General features: G+C 48.0%; 1 protein-coding gene across 1 annotated transcript; it reads right to left on the bottom strand.

The window, feature by feature from the left end:
* Window positions 1-373: 373 nt before the first annotated feature.
* LOC125545595 (F-box protein SKP2A) lies at window positions 374-4,393 on the bottom strand. The gene is made up of 5 exons (XM_048709609.2): window positions 4,236-4,393; window positions 2,535-2,808; window positions 1,742-2,090; window positions 1,536-1,677; window positions 374-941 (listed from the first exon to the last, which is right to left on the bottom strand). Exons 2-5 carry the CDS (start codon window positions 2,792-2,794, stop codon window positions 550-552), a joined length of 1,143 nt encoding a protein of 380 aa, XP_048565566.1. The 5' UTR covers window positions 2,795-2,808; window positions 4,236-4,393; the 3' UTR covers window positions 374-549.
* Window positions 4,394-20,690: the final 16,297 nt, after the last annotated feature.

Raw genomic sequence — 20,690 nt, 5'->3', positions numbered from 1 at the left:
CGTGGCTTTGCCCAGCGACGCCTCCTTGCGGCGGCAAGATGAGCGGGAGGCGCGGGGTGGCTTGCTCGAGCCCACAGGGGGTCCCCGGTGCGCCCAAGCGAGGTAAAATGAGATATGCGCTGTAGTAAGGGTCGTCGGGAAATAAGGATCGGGCGCCGCCCGAGCGAGGTTGACACCGGGGGGCGTTGTGATTCTTGCTTCGCACTCTCAGTCCCCTCTAGTTATCTCAGCTTAGTAAATACTGTAGCTTTCTTCTAATAAAATCAGTTCAGGCCAGCTTTGCCTAGCCATAGTGACTAGTCCCGTGACGCACACACACACACACACACACACACACACACACACACACACACACACAAAACTGACATGCACATTGCACAAGCAAGGCTCACATATTCTTCGGAGAACTCATTTTGTTAATGTCCAAGTACAGACACACAGACTTCCACCGCACCTTCGGTTCCACTTCACGTTCGCTGATACAACACGATACAAACTCGGCCATGCCGGGATCTCAGAACCCTGCCATGATCCACACAGGGAGGGACCTCAGTAGGCATGGTTTGACAGGATGGCTCTCCCGGCCCCGGCGCGGTGCCGGTGGTGGGCGCACGCGCAGTGCACGGCGGTGAGGCTCAGGCAGCCGCTGATGATGAGGGAGTGCCTCTCCGGGCACGTGTGGAGCGCCGGGAAGGAGTCGCACACCGCCTGCACGGCCGGGGGCGTCAGCGCGGTGCACTGGCTGATGTTGAGGCTGGCGAGGCCGTCCTTGTCGTCGCGGCCGCGGCTGCTCTTGGCCGTGTCCCAGCTCATGCCCTTGCTCCTGATGCGGCTGTTCTCGGCCAGCGAGTACATGGCCCGGTCGGTGATGTTCTGGCAGTAGTACAGCCCCAGGGAACGCAGGTGTGGGCAGCCGTTTGCAAGAGCAACCACGCTCTCATCTGCAGAAGGAGAAACGGACAGGAGTCAGATTTCAGGCAATGAGCATGGCTCTGCATGCGACTGACAAGCAACTACAGCACTGTAAACGATGCTGAACTTAGATAACAATGCCGTACATGGTGAACATCATCAACAACCGAAACAAATTTGGATGAGCACACTTGACTTGATCTTGGATAAGTATGAAGGTTGCACCTCAGAGAACAGTGTACAAGGGTAAAGGATGCAGAAGCAACTTAACAAAATCAGGAAGACTGCACATTATGTAAGAAGACATATATAGCAAACTAAAAAAGTCCAAGGATGCGTGTAATGTAATGTTTGAGACTGTGCATTCCAATAAATAATGCGAGTTGCAAATGCCTTGTCCTAAAATTACAATATGATTGCAAAGCATAAGACTTGGCAGAAAGCCAGTCTCAGTTCTGATATTGTTTGTGTCAGTCAGCATGTCTGATATTAACTAAATAGTTAAACTACCTTAGCAGAGCAGAGAAACGAAGTGCTAATATCCTTGTATATTTTGTTTTAGCAATCAACAGAGCACCAGATTGTGCAGACTGTGGGAACATAAGATCGATCAAACAAATTACCTGTTATAAGAACACAGCCACACAAGTCGACGGCCCTAAGTTCAGGACATCCTGATGCCAAGCTAGTGACTCCCCCGTCAGTGACAGTATCGCACCAACCAAGGTTCAAAGATTGCAGCTGACTACAGTTGCGGGCTATGGCCTGAACCAAGATAATAGAGATTAAATAACGGTTCATGCAAAATATGCTGTCGCAGCTTTAGTACCTGCAATGCTCTGTCGGATGCTGCCCGCACACACCCGCACAGATTCAAGCATTTCAAGTTCTTGCACTGACTAGTGAGGTAGATCAAAGCAGCATCACTGAAATTGGAACATCCACTGATGTTCAGCCTTGTAAGGTGAGGGCACCCATGTGCCAGAGCATACAAGGACCGATCACTAAGCCTGAAGCTTCTGCTCAGATCCAACTCGCGCAAATCATGACAAGAATTTGCTACAGCCTCCACTGCACTGTCTTCAAGCTGAGGCTTGATTTGCCTTAGAGAAAGGACTTGAAGCTTTGTAAATTTGTGGGCCAGTGATATCACCAACTCATTCATGTGGTCCTGGCACCTGAAAATGACACTTTGGTCAATCAATATCTGGACTGCACTTCAAACATTGCTAATAAGACAAGATTTTGTAGTTGTCACATAAGGCCCTGAACAAACCATTTATTTATTTCGAACTAAGAAATTAAAGTTTCTTGGGACAAATATATCATCTGATTGAGCAGTTTTAATTGCTGTATAACTACAACATTTTTTTTTGTTCTTTCTAGAATCAAGGTGGACAGCTGACGAATGACTTAGAAAGTTTTCACATTTGCAGTGAACTTCCAACATACATCATATGACTGAATAAGTAGAAGGATCTAAACTACGAACCCAGTGATAAGCTGTGCTACAGCCTACAAGTGACATTTCATAATTATGACCAAAATTTTGAACCATCTTGTAAACTGAAGAATTGGGCATGTTCACATATGAGAGATATGCAGAATGGAGGATCACTCACCACGAGAAGGAGAGACTCGTGGCTCCCCATCCTAGTGCATCACGCCACCCGGTACAAACACCGGAGGCTACAATGGCCATCCTGTCATCTCCAGCTACTGATATGATCCTCAGCAGAAGCTCCATGGGGAGGTCCTTCCAACCTGACAAGGTGGTGTCCGTGCCACCATTCTGTGTCTGTCCACTCTCACCGCCACCAGAAACCATGAGTGCATTGAACGAATTGTCCAAGTACCCACTCACCATCTGTGCATTGACCATTTTTACAGAGAAACCTGCATTCAGTAGTGCAGCTATTAGCAAACTTGTATAAACAGAGTCAATAGGTTAGATTAGTAAGTAATAAGTATCCGCAACAAAAACGTAAAAGCAAGATCCAAGTAACCTCCCCGGGCGCTAAACCATACTGGAATGTCGCTGTCAGAAGCCCTCACCGAGATCTAGCAATTACCTGACCAAGGTAGGGTTCTTACTACTTTTACTTAAACACGTCACATCTAGTGAACCGAAGATAAATACCCGCAAGATTAGGTAGGGAACACAAACAGAGGAATGGAGCAATAATGCAATCGAGAACCTAGACGCTATTGCCTAGATAAGTAGTGCCGTCCTTGTCTCTTTGCTATGTTTCGCTTTTTTGCTCAGTACTTGATTTTTCTTTTCTGCTTTTGCTTTGTTTTGGTTTTCTTGCCGTGTGCTTTAATTTCTTTGGTTGGCTTATGCTATTAAGCCGTTGTTTAACCATGGAGTTCTCTTCCGTGGCAGAGTTTCTTGTGATGCAGAATGTCACGCATTTAGATGCGTGTTCAAGAAAAGAATTCTTCAAGAAGCAACGACTACTGCACTAATCTCTCAAGTCAACCAGAAGTTCAGAAGGAACCAAAAGTCAGCTAGAAATGGACGGCCTTAGGATCATTACGTTTTATCAAGAAACCAATCTCTCCCTACGAGATCACCTAAAATCAAATATATCTGCGGCAACTAGCAACTTCCGATAGAGGAATTTGCGCAAAAATTCCGGGAGAGTGAACTCTGCATAACGCCGACCTTCTCAAAAGGAGCTTTGGAGGTCTGCAGCCGTGGAACGCACTAAGCAAAAAACTGGAAGGAAACGGCAAGCAAGCACCGGGGGCGGCCCCTTCACCTGGAAGTTGTCAGAGTTTCCGGCCCCTTCTACTTGGATCTTCTATACTTCTATAAACCGCTAGAGGCGTGCACAGCAACGCAAACCTTTAATAAACCAGAATAATATAACCAAACTAAAGCATAAGATGCTCCGCCGCTACCAGAAGCGAATCGGCTAATCCAGAAAAATTCTCCATTAATCAGCTAATCCAGAGAATCCAATGGAGAGATTAGCTCGAATCTTCGGGGACTAAATGCTAACCGGGCCAGCCTCCACGGCGGATAAGCGTCCGCCGGAGACAGGGACCCGGTGCAAACATCAGGATCCGAGGAATATTATCCAAGAAAACAACCACGGCTTTGCCCAGGATCGAAGTAGCTTTCGCGCACAGGCAGCCACAGAAAGAAAACCTACGGAAACGCCGAGCGAAAGCTCCGAGAATCGAAGCAGATCCAGTTTCCGGAGGCGATCCCGCTCCCCGGCACCAAACAGGATTACGGGACTACAAGAATTCCTTGGGAGAAACAAACAGCAAGGATAAATTACACGGGAGAAAAGGACGGGAGCTCTACTCACCAGCCGAGCAAGCCGAGAAGCGAAGCGGCGGCGCCGCCGCTGACTAGAGGCGATCTATTTTCCGGGGATAAAATCGAGTTTTAGCTGCCGCAGTTGAGCACTGGCGGCTGCCTGTGGAGGCAGCGAGGCCGGGTTCTAATAGGCAGCGGGGAGGGGGAGGGGGGGGGGGGGGGGATGAGGACGGGGGGCTCACGAGGGCGGCGCGTGGCGGGCGGGGGGCTGCGCACGTGAGCAGGCCGTGGGGACTGCGACGTTTCCTTTTTTTTCTGCCCGTAGTATACGGCGGCGGACTCTTTTTTTCTCAGCCTCCCGTTTTGTTTTGCGTTTTCCCAGACGCGGTGACGGGAAAACGGGAGGGGTGTCTGTGGGCTGTTGCTGTCTGTAGGCGCCACCGCGAAACTTCTGGAAACGCCCCGGCCCGGGGGATGCGCAGGAACGGCCGTTGACGTGGGGGGCAGTGGCTTTTCTGTGCGTGGGGTAGATTTTGTGCTCGGGGGCAGAACTGTCAGATCCTGTGCTAGATTGATATGTTTGGAAGAAACCAAATTCGGTGGGGAAGTGGAGGGACCTTTTGTGGTGGGGGTAAAACTACGGGGAAAACATTCCTCAAAAAATAAAAAAAGCTACGGTGAAATCCTAGATCTGACCAGAGTTGGTACTGCGCGAATATGTTTGGACTGGTTTCCAGCGCAAAAAACTATATTCTAGCCTTGCGTGGTTGGATCCGGTGACAGCGGCATTTGATCGTCGCTCCTTTCTTGAAGGCGTTGTTGTTTGAAGAATCTCGTCGTTCATGTATGTTATGAATTGGTCGGTGCGGATATAGTAATTGTTGTAATTTGCCGATCGTAGATTTGATTGCTTTGGGTCTCGCCTACACATAACTTTGGTCTTATATGACTTTGGGTACCGTGGGCGTGTTTTTGTGTGCGTGTGTTGGTGTTGACTGTGTGCATCCTAGCAATACAAAGGTTGAGTATGTGCTCGTTCTGTTTGTATCTTTTTGATGCTTCATTTTGAGTCAATACAATTCACCATTTGTTAGGGAAAAAAACCTCCACCGAGGGCGCAAACATATGTTTACTCCTGCGTGAAAATTTACAAAAACATGAAGTACCTTACAATTTACACTTGTGAATTCTTTCAGAATATTTGTTACCATATTTTTTACAAATTTAATGTTAACCTCATAAATATCTCTCTTGATCGGACATGAAATTTCTGCAGTTGGGCGCATATGCACCTCGGGTGAATAGTACCATCTGGAAAAAAATAGGAAGACAAACATTGTTTAATGTTTTGCCAACATGCAAAATTTCATGGTGAAAAAACATTTGTGGAGGCCTAGGCAAGAAAAAGACCAATGTTTCAAAATAGGGCAAAAAATTTAAGCACTTTGGAACATTGATTTTTTTTCAAACTCTGACAAATGTTTTCCAGACATGTAACTTTGCATGTTAGTAAAACATTTAACAATGTTTATAATTTTTTTTTCAATTTTTCACTGTTTTTTCAAATTTAGATTATTATGCATCTGTTTTCTCTACTCTTAGGATTGTTTAAAACAACAAGTTAATTCTTCGTTATGTATAGTTTAAGATATTGTATGTTCCATGGGTGAAATATTTTATACATCGCATGTAGTTGCTAAGATATTGTATGTCCAATTTACAGTTCTGTACTCCTTAAATTGGTTGTGATATAGATTTCCAAGTGCATGTGTATCTTACCACATGTACACTTTAGAACTTCTTCCACACACACCTCCAGTGTCTTGTTCTGACATTTATTTCTACATAAAACATATTGTTCAGATTGTCAATTCATACAAATACAGAAATTTGCAAGAAATAAATTGAGAAGCGTAAGTTTTGTTGTTATGTTGTCCAAGCTCAATGAACTATAAATTTACGCCATGCTAAACAAACAATAAGAAAGATCATGTTTTTCGACCTTCATTCCCTGAAGAGGCAAGTTATCGACATGTATTAAGGAACGAGTGTATATACATATTGAGAAAAATGCAAATTTATAAAGGAATTATTATGATCCTTTCATTGAGTACTATTATTCCACATTGTGGCATTAGGAAAATAAATAACAAAGGAGATCAACATATTTAGAAGGGTAAAAAAACGTGGCGGCAAGCGGTTTGGTCGACATGTTTTGCGGCGAGTTGGTTCTTCACGACGTGGTGCTCCTCGAGCTCCGTCGCCGCCTTCATTGTGAGCTCACGCTCAGCCAACTCCCATGACTGAAGCTCAATCTCCGGCTCCTCCCGCTCCTCCATCTCCTCCTCCTCCGACTTAGGGCTCGACAAGGACAGCGGCGCGGACTCGGCCATGGCCAACTCAGCCCTCCGTTCCCACAAGAGCATCGGCGGGACGGTGGCCTTGCTTGAGACCATGGGGGGTGCCGACAACGGAAGCTCAATTTGGGGGCAGGAAGCGGTGACATGAGGCCAATTTAGGCCAAGGTTGATCCTATACATTCTTAATAACTTGGGTATCTCTGCAAGATGGAATGTGGTGAGGTTGAACAACTCAATCCTCAATTCGGTGGCAGTCGGTTGTGCTGTCCTTTGGAGGCATCGCCTACTTATCAAGTTGCACTATTACTTTATTTATTTCTCATGTACATTATGATCACAAGCACATGTACGTAGTTGCATGTCAAACCTCCTCTGGACTATTTTATTCTATTATAGTTTATTACCACTCCCACTTCTTATTTGTATCTGTGTGCCGAGCTAATATTGCACTATAGTGGTTCGGGAAACAGAGAATATTTACGAGAGTAAGTACTTTAGATGTTCCCTTCACCTAGCACCATCCTTTCATTGGTTCGATAAACCACGTATCTAGGGAAGAACACCTACTACGACATTCTACCGAATTGAGGTAATCAAACTTCTACACCAACTAAGAGCCTCTCCACCCCTTCTACAAAATTTGAACTCCCTAAGCCACGCGCCCAAAGTTAACTCCCAAAATTCCGACGAGGTACACTTTTTAGCACCTGATCCTTTCCCTAAACTTGACTCTCAAAAAAATCATGAATTTGCACAAACTACTCATTTAGAATTAGAACATGACTAAGATAACATAGTGCCTAAGTATACATAACATTGCCCAACTGAACTAAAACTTGCCGAAAAAACTAAACTACACTTAAATAACCTAAACTACCATGTTACTCCTTGTCTGAGGAGATCTCAATCGGCTCTACCCTTGTCGGAGCCAAGCCTGTCGAGGTAGGCGAACAACTCCACTAACAACTTCTCTTTCACAATATAAGCGGTGTGGTTGATGGTGTCATCATGCGAGGCATCGACAAATGCCTCAATGGTGAGGTGCTCCTTGACCGCCAATGTGTGTACGTGGATGGCGGCGAGCGCGGCTTGGTCAACACATTTGTGGCGAGTTGGTTCTTCACGAGGTGGTGCTCCTTGAGCTCCACCTCCTCCTTCATCTCGAACTCGCGCTCAACCAACTCCAACGGCATAATATCTAGCTCCTCCTCCTGCTCTTCTATCTCCTCCTGCTTCGACTTGGGGCTCGACACGGACAACGGTGCGGGCGTGACCATGGCCATCTCAACCCTCCGCTGCCACAAGAGCATCGCCGGGGCGGTGGCCTTGCTTTGGGCCATGGCCGGTGGCGATAACGGGAGCTCAATTCGAGGGCGGGGAGCGGCGGCAGGAGGTCAAGTTCTACAGTGGTGGACTAGGGTTCGGAAAGGGATTGGTGTGGAGGGAGCCAAAGACATGTTTTCATAGGAGGAGGGCAGCGCGGTGGCCGAGGTTAGCGAGTCAGTGCCGGCGGTTGTGGCATGAATGCATTGGCACTATTTTTCAGTCGAACGGGAAAGGCTTAGGGAGAAGAAGTTTACTCAAATTTGAATAGGTGGGGCTAAGTTTGAGTGGTAAACCCTTGAAATTTTTAGGAGTTAGAATATTGAGAAGAATGACTTGACGTCTTTAATTTTTAAAAAGTATCTTTTGGTAGTTAAAGAAATTTAACTGAAAGACTAGATTTTCTTTTTTGCAAGAAGTGAACCACTAGAGATACAGAATTTACATGGTTAGTGTTCATCAACATCATTGTTTTCGTGTTCTTTTCAAACACGCACCTCTATAATGGCACACCTTCATCACCAGAAAACTAAAGGAGAGAACGAGAAAGAGCCGTCCAAGTTCAATGAACTATAAACCTACGTGAGCAATCATGCCTCGATCCATCGATTGATTGATCGCAAAAATCCAAATGGGAGACACTTTCCATTGGTATATCCTGCTGCTCCCCAGTGGTAGTGGGCTGTGTCACTCGCCATTCAGTCACTGCTCACCGCCTACTGCCTACGGCTATTCGGCTAAGATGTACTGCAGTCTGTTTTACAACATCCAGGTACCGCCACTCAGTCACTGCTCACCGCCTACTGCCTACGGCTATTCGGCTAAGATGTACTACAGTCTGTTTTACAACATCCAGGTACGTGGTCGGGCAAGCCCACACCTTAAATTCAAACTCTCAAATTCATACAAGTTCATTCACGTCCACCATACATGTTAATGTCACATGTATATTATATTTGTTGGTAGCGAAAATAACATTGAACATAAAATTTATTTTAAGTGCACAAGTCAAATTTTAGCTCTTTGATTTTCATTGTAGGTCTACATATGCTTCAGAAGATCACCGAGTAGTTGTGCATGCGCCTGATGATCTTAAAGATTCTAATGCGTCTGTAGAAATTCATACGTTGATTTACATCTTGATCTTCCGGGATATGGACTTGTTCTACATACGCTTCAAAATTATTGATTCGGGCTACCCCCATCATCCTCGTCCATGACAATCATATTGTGCAAAATGACTCAACATGTCATCAGCTACTACAAAGTCTCTGATTCCCACATGATTGCAGCTCCACAGACAATTTCCCACATGAATGCTCACTGCACATCCTTCCTTGTTGTTTCCGGCATTGTTGCAAAATGTCTTTGTTTGTTACCTTGGGGATCAGGTACGGTCTTTACAAACGCCGCCCATTTGAGAGAAAGCATTCAAATCCATAAAGTCATGTGATGCCAAATTCATAGGAGACGACCGACGCGGAAGAGGAAGAAGAGACGAGAGAAACAAATGGAATCTGGTAGGTCGAAGGGAAGGGATTTGATGCAATTTGTGATAGGGTCAGACTGTGTGATCCGACGTGACGGACGCGCCCGGATTTCCCATATGCGCCCCAGATTTAGACCGGATATAAGGGGTGCCGGTCGGCCGGACATTCAGGACCGATATGAGGGGTCCATCTAAATCGGTAATTTAACCGATCGATGACCAGGTCGTCCGTCCAAACGTTTGAGGCTTCCGGGTGTAGATGCTCTGACCCGTCCTTGCTATTCTTCGTCCAACTCAAAAAATAAATAAATAACTCCAATTCGAAAAAGGGAAAAACTCTCCTCCGTGTCGTTCCGCAGCCGCAATGAGCCTAGCCACGAATGCAGCTCACGTTGGCCCTCACCCGTAGCTCGATCTTTCCTCAGCAGGGAGACAGAAAGGCAGTGTGATGATAAGATCACCAGCGTCGCATTGCTGAAAGTTAACAATGATTATACATACGGATTACTACGTGGAGTAGCAATTGACAAAAGAGATTGCGTGGCATCCATATGAATGCGCTGGAGGCAGGCATTGGACGGTCCGTCAAGCAAAGAAAGTCGTAGACTGAGAAGTACTACTATACTACCCACCACAACTGCAAGAATTTAGTCATCTAGCCATACACTGCATGTTTTTTTTTCTTGGACACCCTTTCAAAACCTGACTACTCACATGCATACCAAAATAGAAAATGTATTATATTTTGATACAGAAGTAGTACTCATTCAGAACCTTGGAAACAAAAAAAGACATGGACACGCAAGTTCCTGTAAAATGTTCATTTTGTATTGTTATGATTTCACTAATACACGCATGATCCAAAGATGACACGATTTTGTTAGTTTATAGATTGTAGCTGACGTGAACGCAAGCTCCTTAGAGCATCTACAGCCAGACTCGGCAAATCCGGCACCTCGAACACCCGCGGACCCGTCCGGGTGCGTCCGCGGGCATTGATCGGGCATCCCTCATATTTGTCATTCTGCATCCGCGTATCTCATGTCCAGCGCCTTATAGCCATAATACTCATGCACACATTGATCTATCCTACGTGATCACACGACGAACAACAAAATTAAGCTGCAAAGGAACACAAGATCCGCTACAAACAGACATACACATACTTCACCACATCCAAAATATCATAGTTCATCCAGGATAAGTTCATAAACTTCTACAACCAAAAGCGATATAAACATTGAGGAGGGGGGGGAGGGGGCGGAATCATCACTTCCTCGCCGGGTCTTTGCCCTTCCGGTCGCCGGTGCAGCTCTAGACGTCCACGGCTGGTGGAGGGTCTTGGTCGTTGGCCGAGGAGGTCCAGCTGTCGCCGTTGTCAAAGTCGGAGAGGATGATGAGCCCCTTCATCCGACGGACCGCCCTGTCCTGCTCCCACTTCAGCCTTGCCACCCGAGCCTTCTCCGCCGCCGCCTCCTTTGCCTCGCGCTCTGACTGCTCAATAGCTAGCCGGAGCACCTTGGCGGCGAGCGTTCGTCTCTGCCGTCGTGAGGGAGTGGCGGTACACCTAGGCGAGGAGACGCGCGTCCTCGTCAATGTCCGACTCCGTCCCGCGGTGGCGGCACACAGACTGGTCCGCCGCCTCCCTCTCTCGTGCATGCTTCCTTTCGCGGCGCGCGCCTCCTACTCCGGAGAGTCCGTGCGGGCCGGAGGCGCAGACACAAGCACCCAGCGCTGGCCGCGTGCAGGAGTAGCTGACGGTGGATGGAGACGACGCAGGACTGGTGAGGATTGTGCTGACCGAGCGTCGCTACGCGCAGGCCAGGAGGGTCCAGCTCCGGCATCCGTGTTGCGCCGGCGCGGGAGGTGCGGTGGCGCTCCAGATCCGGAGTTGCCGCCGGTCTCCACCTTCGACCGCTCCAGCACAATGCGGAAGGCCATCTCCTTCTCGTAGCCGACCTCTGAGCCAGACTCGCTGCCGGAGTTGCTCATCGTGGTGGATGAGATCAGAACCGGAGAGGGAGAAGAATGGACAGACGGAGCGAGAGGGGAAGAGAGCGAGATAGGGTTTGAGCTCGCCACCCGGATTGGGGTTTTTATGGGGTGCGTGATGGGCCGGGCCTGTCAGGCGAACGCGCCCAGGCCGCTCCATATCTACCATATATTTAGACTGAATATGAAAGGTACTGGTTAGCCCTAACATTTGTCTGGAGATTGAGAGATTCGGCTGGATCGATTTTTTATGACCGATCAGTGACCGAACAGTTTATCGGATGTGTGAGACGATCATGAGAGACCTGAATGTAGATGCTCTTATCCTAGTCCCTTGTTTGTGCGGCCACCGACGGGGGTTGCCCACAAAACGCAACTGCGGTGTCGTCCGCCGCACCTCACACAGCACCTTCATTGACCTGCCTTATTAACTCGCTTTCTGTAAAAGTTTTTTGTTTCTACGCGCGTCACGGCGAAGAGACGTGATCCATACGTGCGAAGCCGAAAGACCCGAGGAGCCCTCGTGAAGCTACTACCGAGCAATCCATATCTCTATCATCGTAGCAAAGCCTCCATTATCTGCAAAGAGATATCATCGGACGCTAACGCGTACGTATGGAAATTTTGCTCCTCAGAGTCAGATTCCTCGGCTAAAATTAAAATGCTACCCGTACTTAGCCGTTTAATTAAGGTCGGCTTCAGCTTCACACCGCATCATTATCCGAGAAAAGCTTCACGCAACCTGCTACTCCAGCTCCGCCAGTATCTTGGGGATTGCTTTTTCAGTAGTGGAAACGGCAAAAAAAAAATCCAGTACATACACCTTCACTTTTGCAAGATTTCCCGGTAGTGAAGACCGGGCACCTTTTTCTAGTACATGCATTCAATATAAGAGCAATTCCAATGGGGCGATCCATTTCGTCCGTCAGCGTCTGTTTGAGTCGGCGCGGACAAAAGTGGCGGCCCAACGCGCCGACCCAAACGGACGCACGTCCGTTTTTCGTCCGTGAGCGACCTATTCCAGGCTCATTTTTGAACCAGATTTGCGTCGGCGTGGACACGAGACGGACGCGCGCGCGCCTACTCTTCTCCCCGGGCCCGCTTGTCGGTGCCAGCCACAACCATTTCCCCCCATTTTTTCAAAAACGCTCCCACCAGCGCGCGCCCCCGCCCCCAACCAGCGATGGAGAACGCCGTCGACCTCGACCTCGACGCCGCCGCCGGCCTCGCCTCCCTCGCCTCGTCCGGTGCCGTCGCCCCCTCCGGGAACGGCAAGCCTCGTGCCCCGCGCAAGACCGCCGCGGCGACCAAGCCGAAGAAGGCGCTGACGCCCGAACAGCGGGCAAGGGAATCGGCCAAGAGGAAGGGCCGGAGGCACGTCGCGGACGCGAGGGATGAGGCCGCTGCGCAGGCCGCCGCCGCCGTGCAGCATGAGTTCACCAACGTCCGCGTCGCCGCTGCAACGAGGCAGGCGATTTACATGCTTGGGGTAAACCCTAGCCAGCACCACCTCGTCCAAGCCGCCGTCGCCGCGGCCAGCACCGGCTCGTCGGCATTTCCTCGGATGGTGATGCCCGACTCACCCCGCGCATCGGCTTGCAACCCGGTCCCCGGCTTCCACGTCTATCCGCAGGCCTCCCGCCTCTCCGGGGAGTGCTCACCCGACGTGAGCGTGGTCGCGCCTTCCACACCTGCGCCCGCGGCCATCGACCTCAACGCCACCCCGGTGGTCGGTGGCTCGTCGTCCGGCGGCGCGAGGAAACGCGCGCGACAGACGCCGGCCGGCGGTCTCCCGGACACCCGCGACCTGTTTGAGAAAATGTCGTCCACCGTCGACGAGGACTACATGCAACACCTCATCTTCGAGAGTGGTGCGCCGGGCGCTGGCTATGATCCTGAGGAGACGCAAAGCCAGGACGGCCGCGGGGCGTTCCACGCCGGTCGCTGGCTATGATCCCGATCAGGCGGCCTTCATGCGTGATCAGGTCGGCGTCGACCTGGACGGCTTCCCCCTCGACCACGAGTTTCCGGACGACTATGGGCTAGAGGAAGAGGACGAGTGCGACATCGAAGTGGAGCCTTTGTTCGAGGACGAGCTCGCCAACCAAGCTGTTGGGCCAAAGCCGAAGCACAAGAGCAAAAGCACGAAGGCGTACACAGCTGCCGAGGACAAGCTTCTATGCGAGTGTTGGCGAGACATTGGACAAGACCCAAAGACGGGCGCCGAGCAAAAGCATTCAACCTTTTGGACTCGTGTGCACCGCGAGTTTCATGAGCGCAAGAAGTTTCCACCCTACCAATTTGTGAGCACGCGCGGGTGGGTCTCCATTTCCAAGCGGTGGAGGGTAATCCAATAAGAGTGCAACAAGTTTTGTGCCACCCTTGAGAGCGTCAAGGCCCGCCCCGTGAGCGGCATCGGCGTGCAAGACATGGTATGATAGCAAGCAAGTCGGCCTCTTTTGTGCCATCAAGATCATTTTTTTACGTCTTCATTTGCTATCACTTGCCCATATGCTTGCATGGAAACATTTTGTAGGCATTTCAAGCTTTGGAGGCATTCAAGGTTTAATACAATGGCAAGTGCTTCAACCTCTCCCATTGCTATCGTGTCATCAAGGACGAAGAGAAGTTCAAGGCACAATATGCCGCGCTCAAGGCACGTGGGGGAAAGGGCGCCGTGGAGGATGTTGGGGAGGGCGAGCCGGCACGACTGCGGGGGAAGACCAACTCCAAGAAGGAGGACAAGCGAGATGCGGCCACCAACGCCTTGATCGCAAGCGTGGACGGCATGATGAATAAGAAGGACTCAAAGGAGGAAGAGCACCGGCGTTTCAAAGAAGAGCAAATGAGCGCTTTCATGGAGATCCAAACACTAGTGCAGAACCGGGCAATAACACCGGTTCGTAAGGCCCTTTAGTGCCGGTTCGGTAACCGGCGCTAAAGTGTAGGCACTAAAGGCCCCCCCTTTAGTACCGGTTCAGCACGAACCGGTGCTAAAGAGCAACCACATGGCACGAGCCAGTGGCATTAGCCTAATTGGTGCCTTCGGAGCACGATAACAATTGGAAGTGGTTCATGGGGGCGGTAGCGGGTAATAGTATTCTCCTTTGGGATCTATGACCTGGTCGAGGAAAAATCCCGCTATTTTCTCTTGAATTGCTTCTATGCGGTCCTCTGTTAGGAGCTTCTCCCGCACCTCTTTGAACGGTTAAGAAGGAGATCAATATGCATGTGTATTAGTTGTGTGACTAGATATCGATAATGGTGTAAAAATTGTGAATAGTGTTCTGACAAACGTACCCACTCCTATCTTTGAGATCTGCTCCTTTCGGACGCCATCATACGAATGTTCTCGCAAACATAGTATGCACACAGATTATTCCCCGGCGCCTGCTTCAGGGCCTTTACGAGAACCTGACGTCCATAGCAGCCATGTAGCGATGGACGTGCTCGTCCTTCTCCCTGACACGGCGACGTACCACCTCCGGTGGGGCCGGCTCCCTCTGCACCAAAAGTGGCTCACGCGAACGCCACCAAAGGAGATGAGGGTCGACGACGGGACCCGGGGTCGTGTTCCTCATCAAGCGTCGCGCCCCTGAAAGTAGCACCTCCCAGTGCCAGCCCGACGGAGCTCAGTCCCGGACATGGGTCCTCTGAAGCAGGACGTCGTCGCGAACGGGTCGACGGCGAGGATGCGGGCCGGGCATCGTCGACAACAAATACTATATGCCGCAAAAGTAAAGTAACATTTTTTAAATGATGGATTGTGATTTCATATATGCAAATTCTAAATTTTATAACTAAAACTAACATTTCTAATATTTCTGTAACTAAAAAACATTTTTATATAACTAACATTTCTATATAACTAACATTTCTAATATAACTAACATTTCTATATAACTAACATTTTTAATATTTCTATATAAATAACTTTTCTATATAACTAACATTTCTATAACTAAAACTAACATTTCTAATAATTCTATAACTAAAAAACAGGAAGATTGCTAACAATTCTATAACAATGTGTGTGTGTGTGTGGTTGGCGGCCGGGGCAGGAGCTCACCGGCGAGGCGCGACGACGGGGGGCGGCGACGGGGACGGGGACGGAGACGAAGACGGCGACGGAGACGGGGCGGCGACGACGGGGACGGGGACGGGCCGGGCGGGGACGACGGGAGGACGGGGAGGGGCGCGGCGCGGCGACGGGGACGGCGACGGACAGCGACGGGGACGGCGACGAGGGGCGGCGGCGACGGGGCAGAGAAGAAAGAAGATGAGAAACTGATAATTTTTTTGAAGTGTTTTCTTATATAGAACCCACCTTTAGTACCGGTTGGAGCCACCAACCGGTACTAAAGGTCTGTTTTGGCCAGGCGAAGCGACGGGAACCGCACCCCCTTTAGTACCGGGTCGTGGCACCAACCGGTACTAAAGGCCCCCTCTTTAGTACCGGTTGGAGCCACGACCCGGTACTAAAGGGTGTGCACTGCCAGGCGAGGGGCGCAGAAGTTTAGTCCCACCTCGCTAGCCGAGGGGCACTCGCACCTGCTTATAAGCCCCGCCGTCGCTGCTGTCTCGAGCTCCTCTCTTAAGCAGGCTTTCTGGGCCTACCTCTGCCGCGATGCCCTGTTGGGCCTACTGGGCTAGCGGGCCTGCATCCTGACCCAACTAGAATTTGGGTTTCTAGTCGTATGCAGGCCGCTGTGGCCCAGTAGGTGGGTTTTTTCTTATTTTTTTGCTTTATTTCTTTTTGTTTTATTTATTTTTGAGTTGTTTTTTTGCTGTATTTAGAGTTTCTTTGTGAATATTTTTGCTTTAGGTACAAAAAATTACAATTTTCTGTTAGTACCGGTAGTTTACAAATTTGAATAGTTTAAATTTTGAATTATTTGAAATTTGTGTGAATCACTAGTTTGTGAATAACTTAACTTCGAAAATAGATTTTTCAGTGATTCTTTTTTTTATGTTTAATATTAGTGTGTTTTCTCATTATATTCAATTTGGTAATGCTTAGGTTATTTAAAAAATGAAATGCCTTTCTAACGGATGAGTTTTTGTGCGAAAGCCTGATACTTCGAAAAAGATTGTTCATTTTGTACATGAAGTGCATCCAGTTTTTGCGGTAACCCTCTCTACTTTTTTGCACATGCTATGTGGGTGAAATTATGATACCATGCCAACTTTCAACCTTTTCTGAGTTCATTTGAAATGCTTTTCAGTTTCAGAGTCATTTAGCTGAAAAAATCAGTAAATGCATGAAAGAATTTGCTTGCACATAAAATTTCTTCGCGTTTCAAATGCCAAAACACATAACTAGCTACCCTAACTATTACAGTGATTCCTTCCTGAGTGTGAAACACAGAAGAAAGTGATGATAGTGAAGCCGATCACATCTCAGATCTTTGGGTGTGAAACTTTTTCTTCGCGTGTGTCCCTTTGCGCCATAGCCATGGAAAATCTTCATCATTTAACTGGATGCCCGGGTCAATATTCACTGTGAATGGAGCAATTTCATCAAACTTTTCATAATCTTCTGACATGTCTGTCTTATCATCCACTCCCACGATGTTTCTCTTCTCAGAAAGAACTATGTGCCGCTTTGTCTCATCGTACGATGCATTCGCTTCCTTATCTTTTCTTTTTCTCGACTTGGTAGACATGTCCTTCACATAGAAAACCTATGCACATCATTGGCTAGGACGAATAGTTCGTCTGCATACGCAAGATTGTTGAGATCCACTATTGTCATTCCGTACTACGGGTCTTCCGTTACCCCGCATCGTGTCATATTGACCCATTTGCACCGAAACAAAAGGACCTTCAAACCACGTCGATAGTCAAGTTCCCATATGTCCTGTATATAACCATAATATGTTTCCTTTCCCGTCTTGGTTTCTGCATCAAAGTGGACACCATTGTTTTGGTTGGTGCTCTTCTTATCTTGGGCGATCGTGTAAAATGTATTACCATTTATCTCGTACCCTTTGAAAGTCATTATATTCGAAGATGATAACTGGGACAACAAGTACAGGTCATCTTCAATAGAGGCGTCATGCATGATACGTGTCTGCAACCAGCTGGTGAAACTCCTGATTTGTTCACGTGTAATGCAGTCATCAGACCGCTCCGGGTGTTTGGAGCATAGCAAATTCTTGTGTTCATCCATATACGGAGCCACCAAGGCGGAATTCTGTAGAACTGTGTAGTGTGCTTCAGTGAGAGAATGTCCGTCCATATATATTATTTGTTCCCCTGCTAGCGTGCCTTTTCCATCCAGCCTGCCCTTATGCCGCGATTCAGGAACACCAATCGGCTTAAGGTCAGGAATAAAGTCAATACAAAACTTAATGACCTCCTCATTTTCATGGCCCTTGGAGATGCTTCCTTCTGGCCTAGCACGGTTATGAACATATTTCTTTAAGACTCCCATGAACCTCTCAAAGGGGAACATATTGTGTAGAAATACAGGACCCAAAACGTTAATCTCTTCCCATAGGTGAACTAGGACGTGCGTCATGATGTTGAAGAAGGATGGTGGGAACACCAACTCGAAACTGACAAGACATTGCACCAAATCATTCTCTAACCTTGGTATGATTTCTGGATCGATTACCTTCTGAGAGATTGCATTGAGGAATGCACATAGCTTCACAATGGCTAATCGAACGTTTTCCGGTAGAAGCCCCCTCAATGCAACCGGAAGCAGTTGCGTCATAATCACGTGGCAGTCATGAGACTTTAGGTTCTGAAACTTTTTCTCTGCCATGTTTATTATTCCCTTTATATTCGACGAGAAGCCAGACGGTACCTTAATACTGAGCAGGTATTCAAAGAAGATTTCCTTCTCTTCTTTGGTAAGAGCGTAGCTTGCATGACCCTGATGTATGCCGTCTTTTTCGTGCATACGTTGCTGGTCCTCCCGTGCCTCAGGTGTATCTTTTGTCTTCCCATACACGCCCAAGAAGCCAAGCAGGATCACACAAAGATTCTTCGTCACGTGCATCACGTCGATTGCGGAGCGGACCTCTAGTCTTTCCAATAGGGCAGGTCCCAAAATATAGATTTCTTCTTCCACATGGGTGCGCGTCCGTCAGCGTCATCCGGAACAGGTTGTCCACCAGGACCCTTTCCAAAGACCACCTTCAAATCCTTGACCATATCATGTACATTAGCACCAGTACGGTGGCGAGGCTTCGTCCGGTGATCCGCCTCACCTTTGAAATGCTTGCCTTTCTTTCTTACAGGATGCCTACTCGGAAGAAATCGACGATGTCCCAGGTACACATTCTTCTTACAATTAGCTAAATATATACTGTCGGTATCGTCCAAACAGTGCGTGCATGCGTGGTATCCGTTGTTTGTCTGTTCTGAAAGGTTACTGAGAGCAGGCCAATCATTGATGGTCACGAACAGCAACGCCTTTAGGTCAAATTCTTCCCCCATGTGCTCATCCCACGCACGTACACCTGTTCCATTCCACAGTTGTAAGAGTTCTTCAACTAATGGCCTTAGATACACATCAATGTCGTTGCCGGGTTGCTTAGGGCCTTGGATGAGCACTGGCATCATAATGAACTTCCGCTTCATGCACAACTAAGGAGGAAGGTTATACAAATATAGAGTCACAGGCCATGTGCTATGGTTGCTGCTCTGCTCCCCAAAAGGATTAATGCCATCTACGCTTAGACCAAACCATACGTTCCTTGCATCATCTACAAACTCCTTCCCGTACTTTCTTTCGATTTTTCTCCACTGCGACCCGTCAGCGGGTACTCTCAACTTTTCGTCTTTCTTACGGTCTTCTCTGTGCCATCGCATCGCCTTGGCATGCTCTTTGTTTTGAAACAAACGTTTCAACCGTGGTATTATAGGAGCATACCACATCACCTTGGCAGGAATCTTCTTCCTGGGGCGCTCGCCCTCGACATCACCAGGGTCATCGCGGCTGATCTTATAGCGCAATGCACCGCATACTGGGCAAGCGTTCAAATCCTCGTACTCACCATGGTAGAGGATGCAATCATTAGGGCATGCATGTATCTTCTGCACCTCTAACCCTAGAGGGCAGACAACCTTCTTTGCTTCGTACGTACTCTCGGGCAATTCGTTGTCCTTTGGAAGCATATTCTTTATCATTACCAGGAACTTTCCAAATCCCTTATCAGATACACCATTCTCTGCCTTCCATTGTAGCAATTCCAGTGTGGTGCCCAGCTTTTTCTTGTCACCTACGCAATTCGGGTACAACAATTTTTTGTGATCCTCTAACATGCGCTGCAACTTCTTCTTCTCCAAATCACTTGCGCAGTTTCTCTTTGCATCGGCAATGGCCCGACCTAGATCATCAACGGGCTCATCCGATGCCTCTTCTTCAGCTTCTTCCCGCATTGCCGGCTCAGCTTCTTCCCGCATTACCGGCTCAGCTTCTTCCCTCATTGTTGTATCATCGTATTCAGGGAACCATGGCCAGGATAGTTGTCGTCGTCCTCTTCTTCTTCATTGTCTTCCATCATAACCCCTCTTTCTCCATGCTTGGTCCAAACATTATAGTGGGGCATGAAACCAGACTCAAACAGGTGGACGTGAATGGTTCTTGACGTAGAGTAATTGTGACCATTCTTACAGCCAGCACATGGACAAGGCATAAAACCATCCGCCCGCTTGTTTGCCTCAGCCGCAAGCAGAAAAGTACGCACGCCATTAATGAACTCGGGAGAGCATCGGTCATCGTACATCCATTGCCGGCTCATCTTCAATACACAACACCGAAAACACCAAATTAATACAATACATAAAGTTCATACATAAAGATCATACAACATTTAAATGCAACAAACAAATAACTCTCTAGCTAAAGAATATAAATGCAACAACAAATGCGATCAAGATCGCAACTAAGGTAACAATTGATCCAACAGCATAATGATACCAAGCCTCACTATGAATGTCATATTTTCCAATCTTTCTAATCTTCAAGCGCATTTTCTCCATCTTAATCTTGTGATTATCGACGACATCGGCAACATGCAACTCCAATTCCATCTTCTCCCCCTCAATTCTTTTCAATTTTTCCTTCAAATCCTCGTTTTCTCTTTCAACTAAATTTAATCTCTCGACAATAGGGTCGGTTGAAATTTCCGGTTCAACTACCTCCTACATACAAATATCTATGTCAACTTGATGGGCATAATTTGTCATAAACACGAAATGCAATGAATAGTTTTAAAAGAGAATATACCACATCCGAATCATAACCCGGACGAGGGCCGACGGGGACGGATATCAAAACCATGGCACTATGTATAACAAACAACGTATGGGTAAGATAATTATA

The sequence above is a fragment of the Triticum urartu genome, chromosome 3A, assembly GCF_056163025.1.
Source record: "Triticum urartu cultivar PI428250 chromosome 3A, HENAU_Tu73, whole genome shotgun sequence".
Classification (NCBI taxonomy): Eukaryota; Viridiplantae; Streptophyta; class Magnoliopsida; order Poales; family Poaceae; genus Triticum; species Triticum urartu.
The sequence above is the reverse complement of the archived record's forward strand: the minus strand, read 5'-3'. Positions and strand labels throughout refer to the sequence as shown.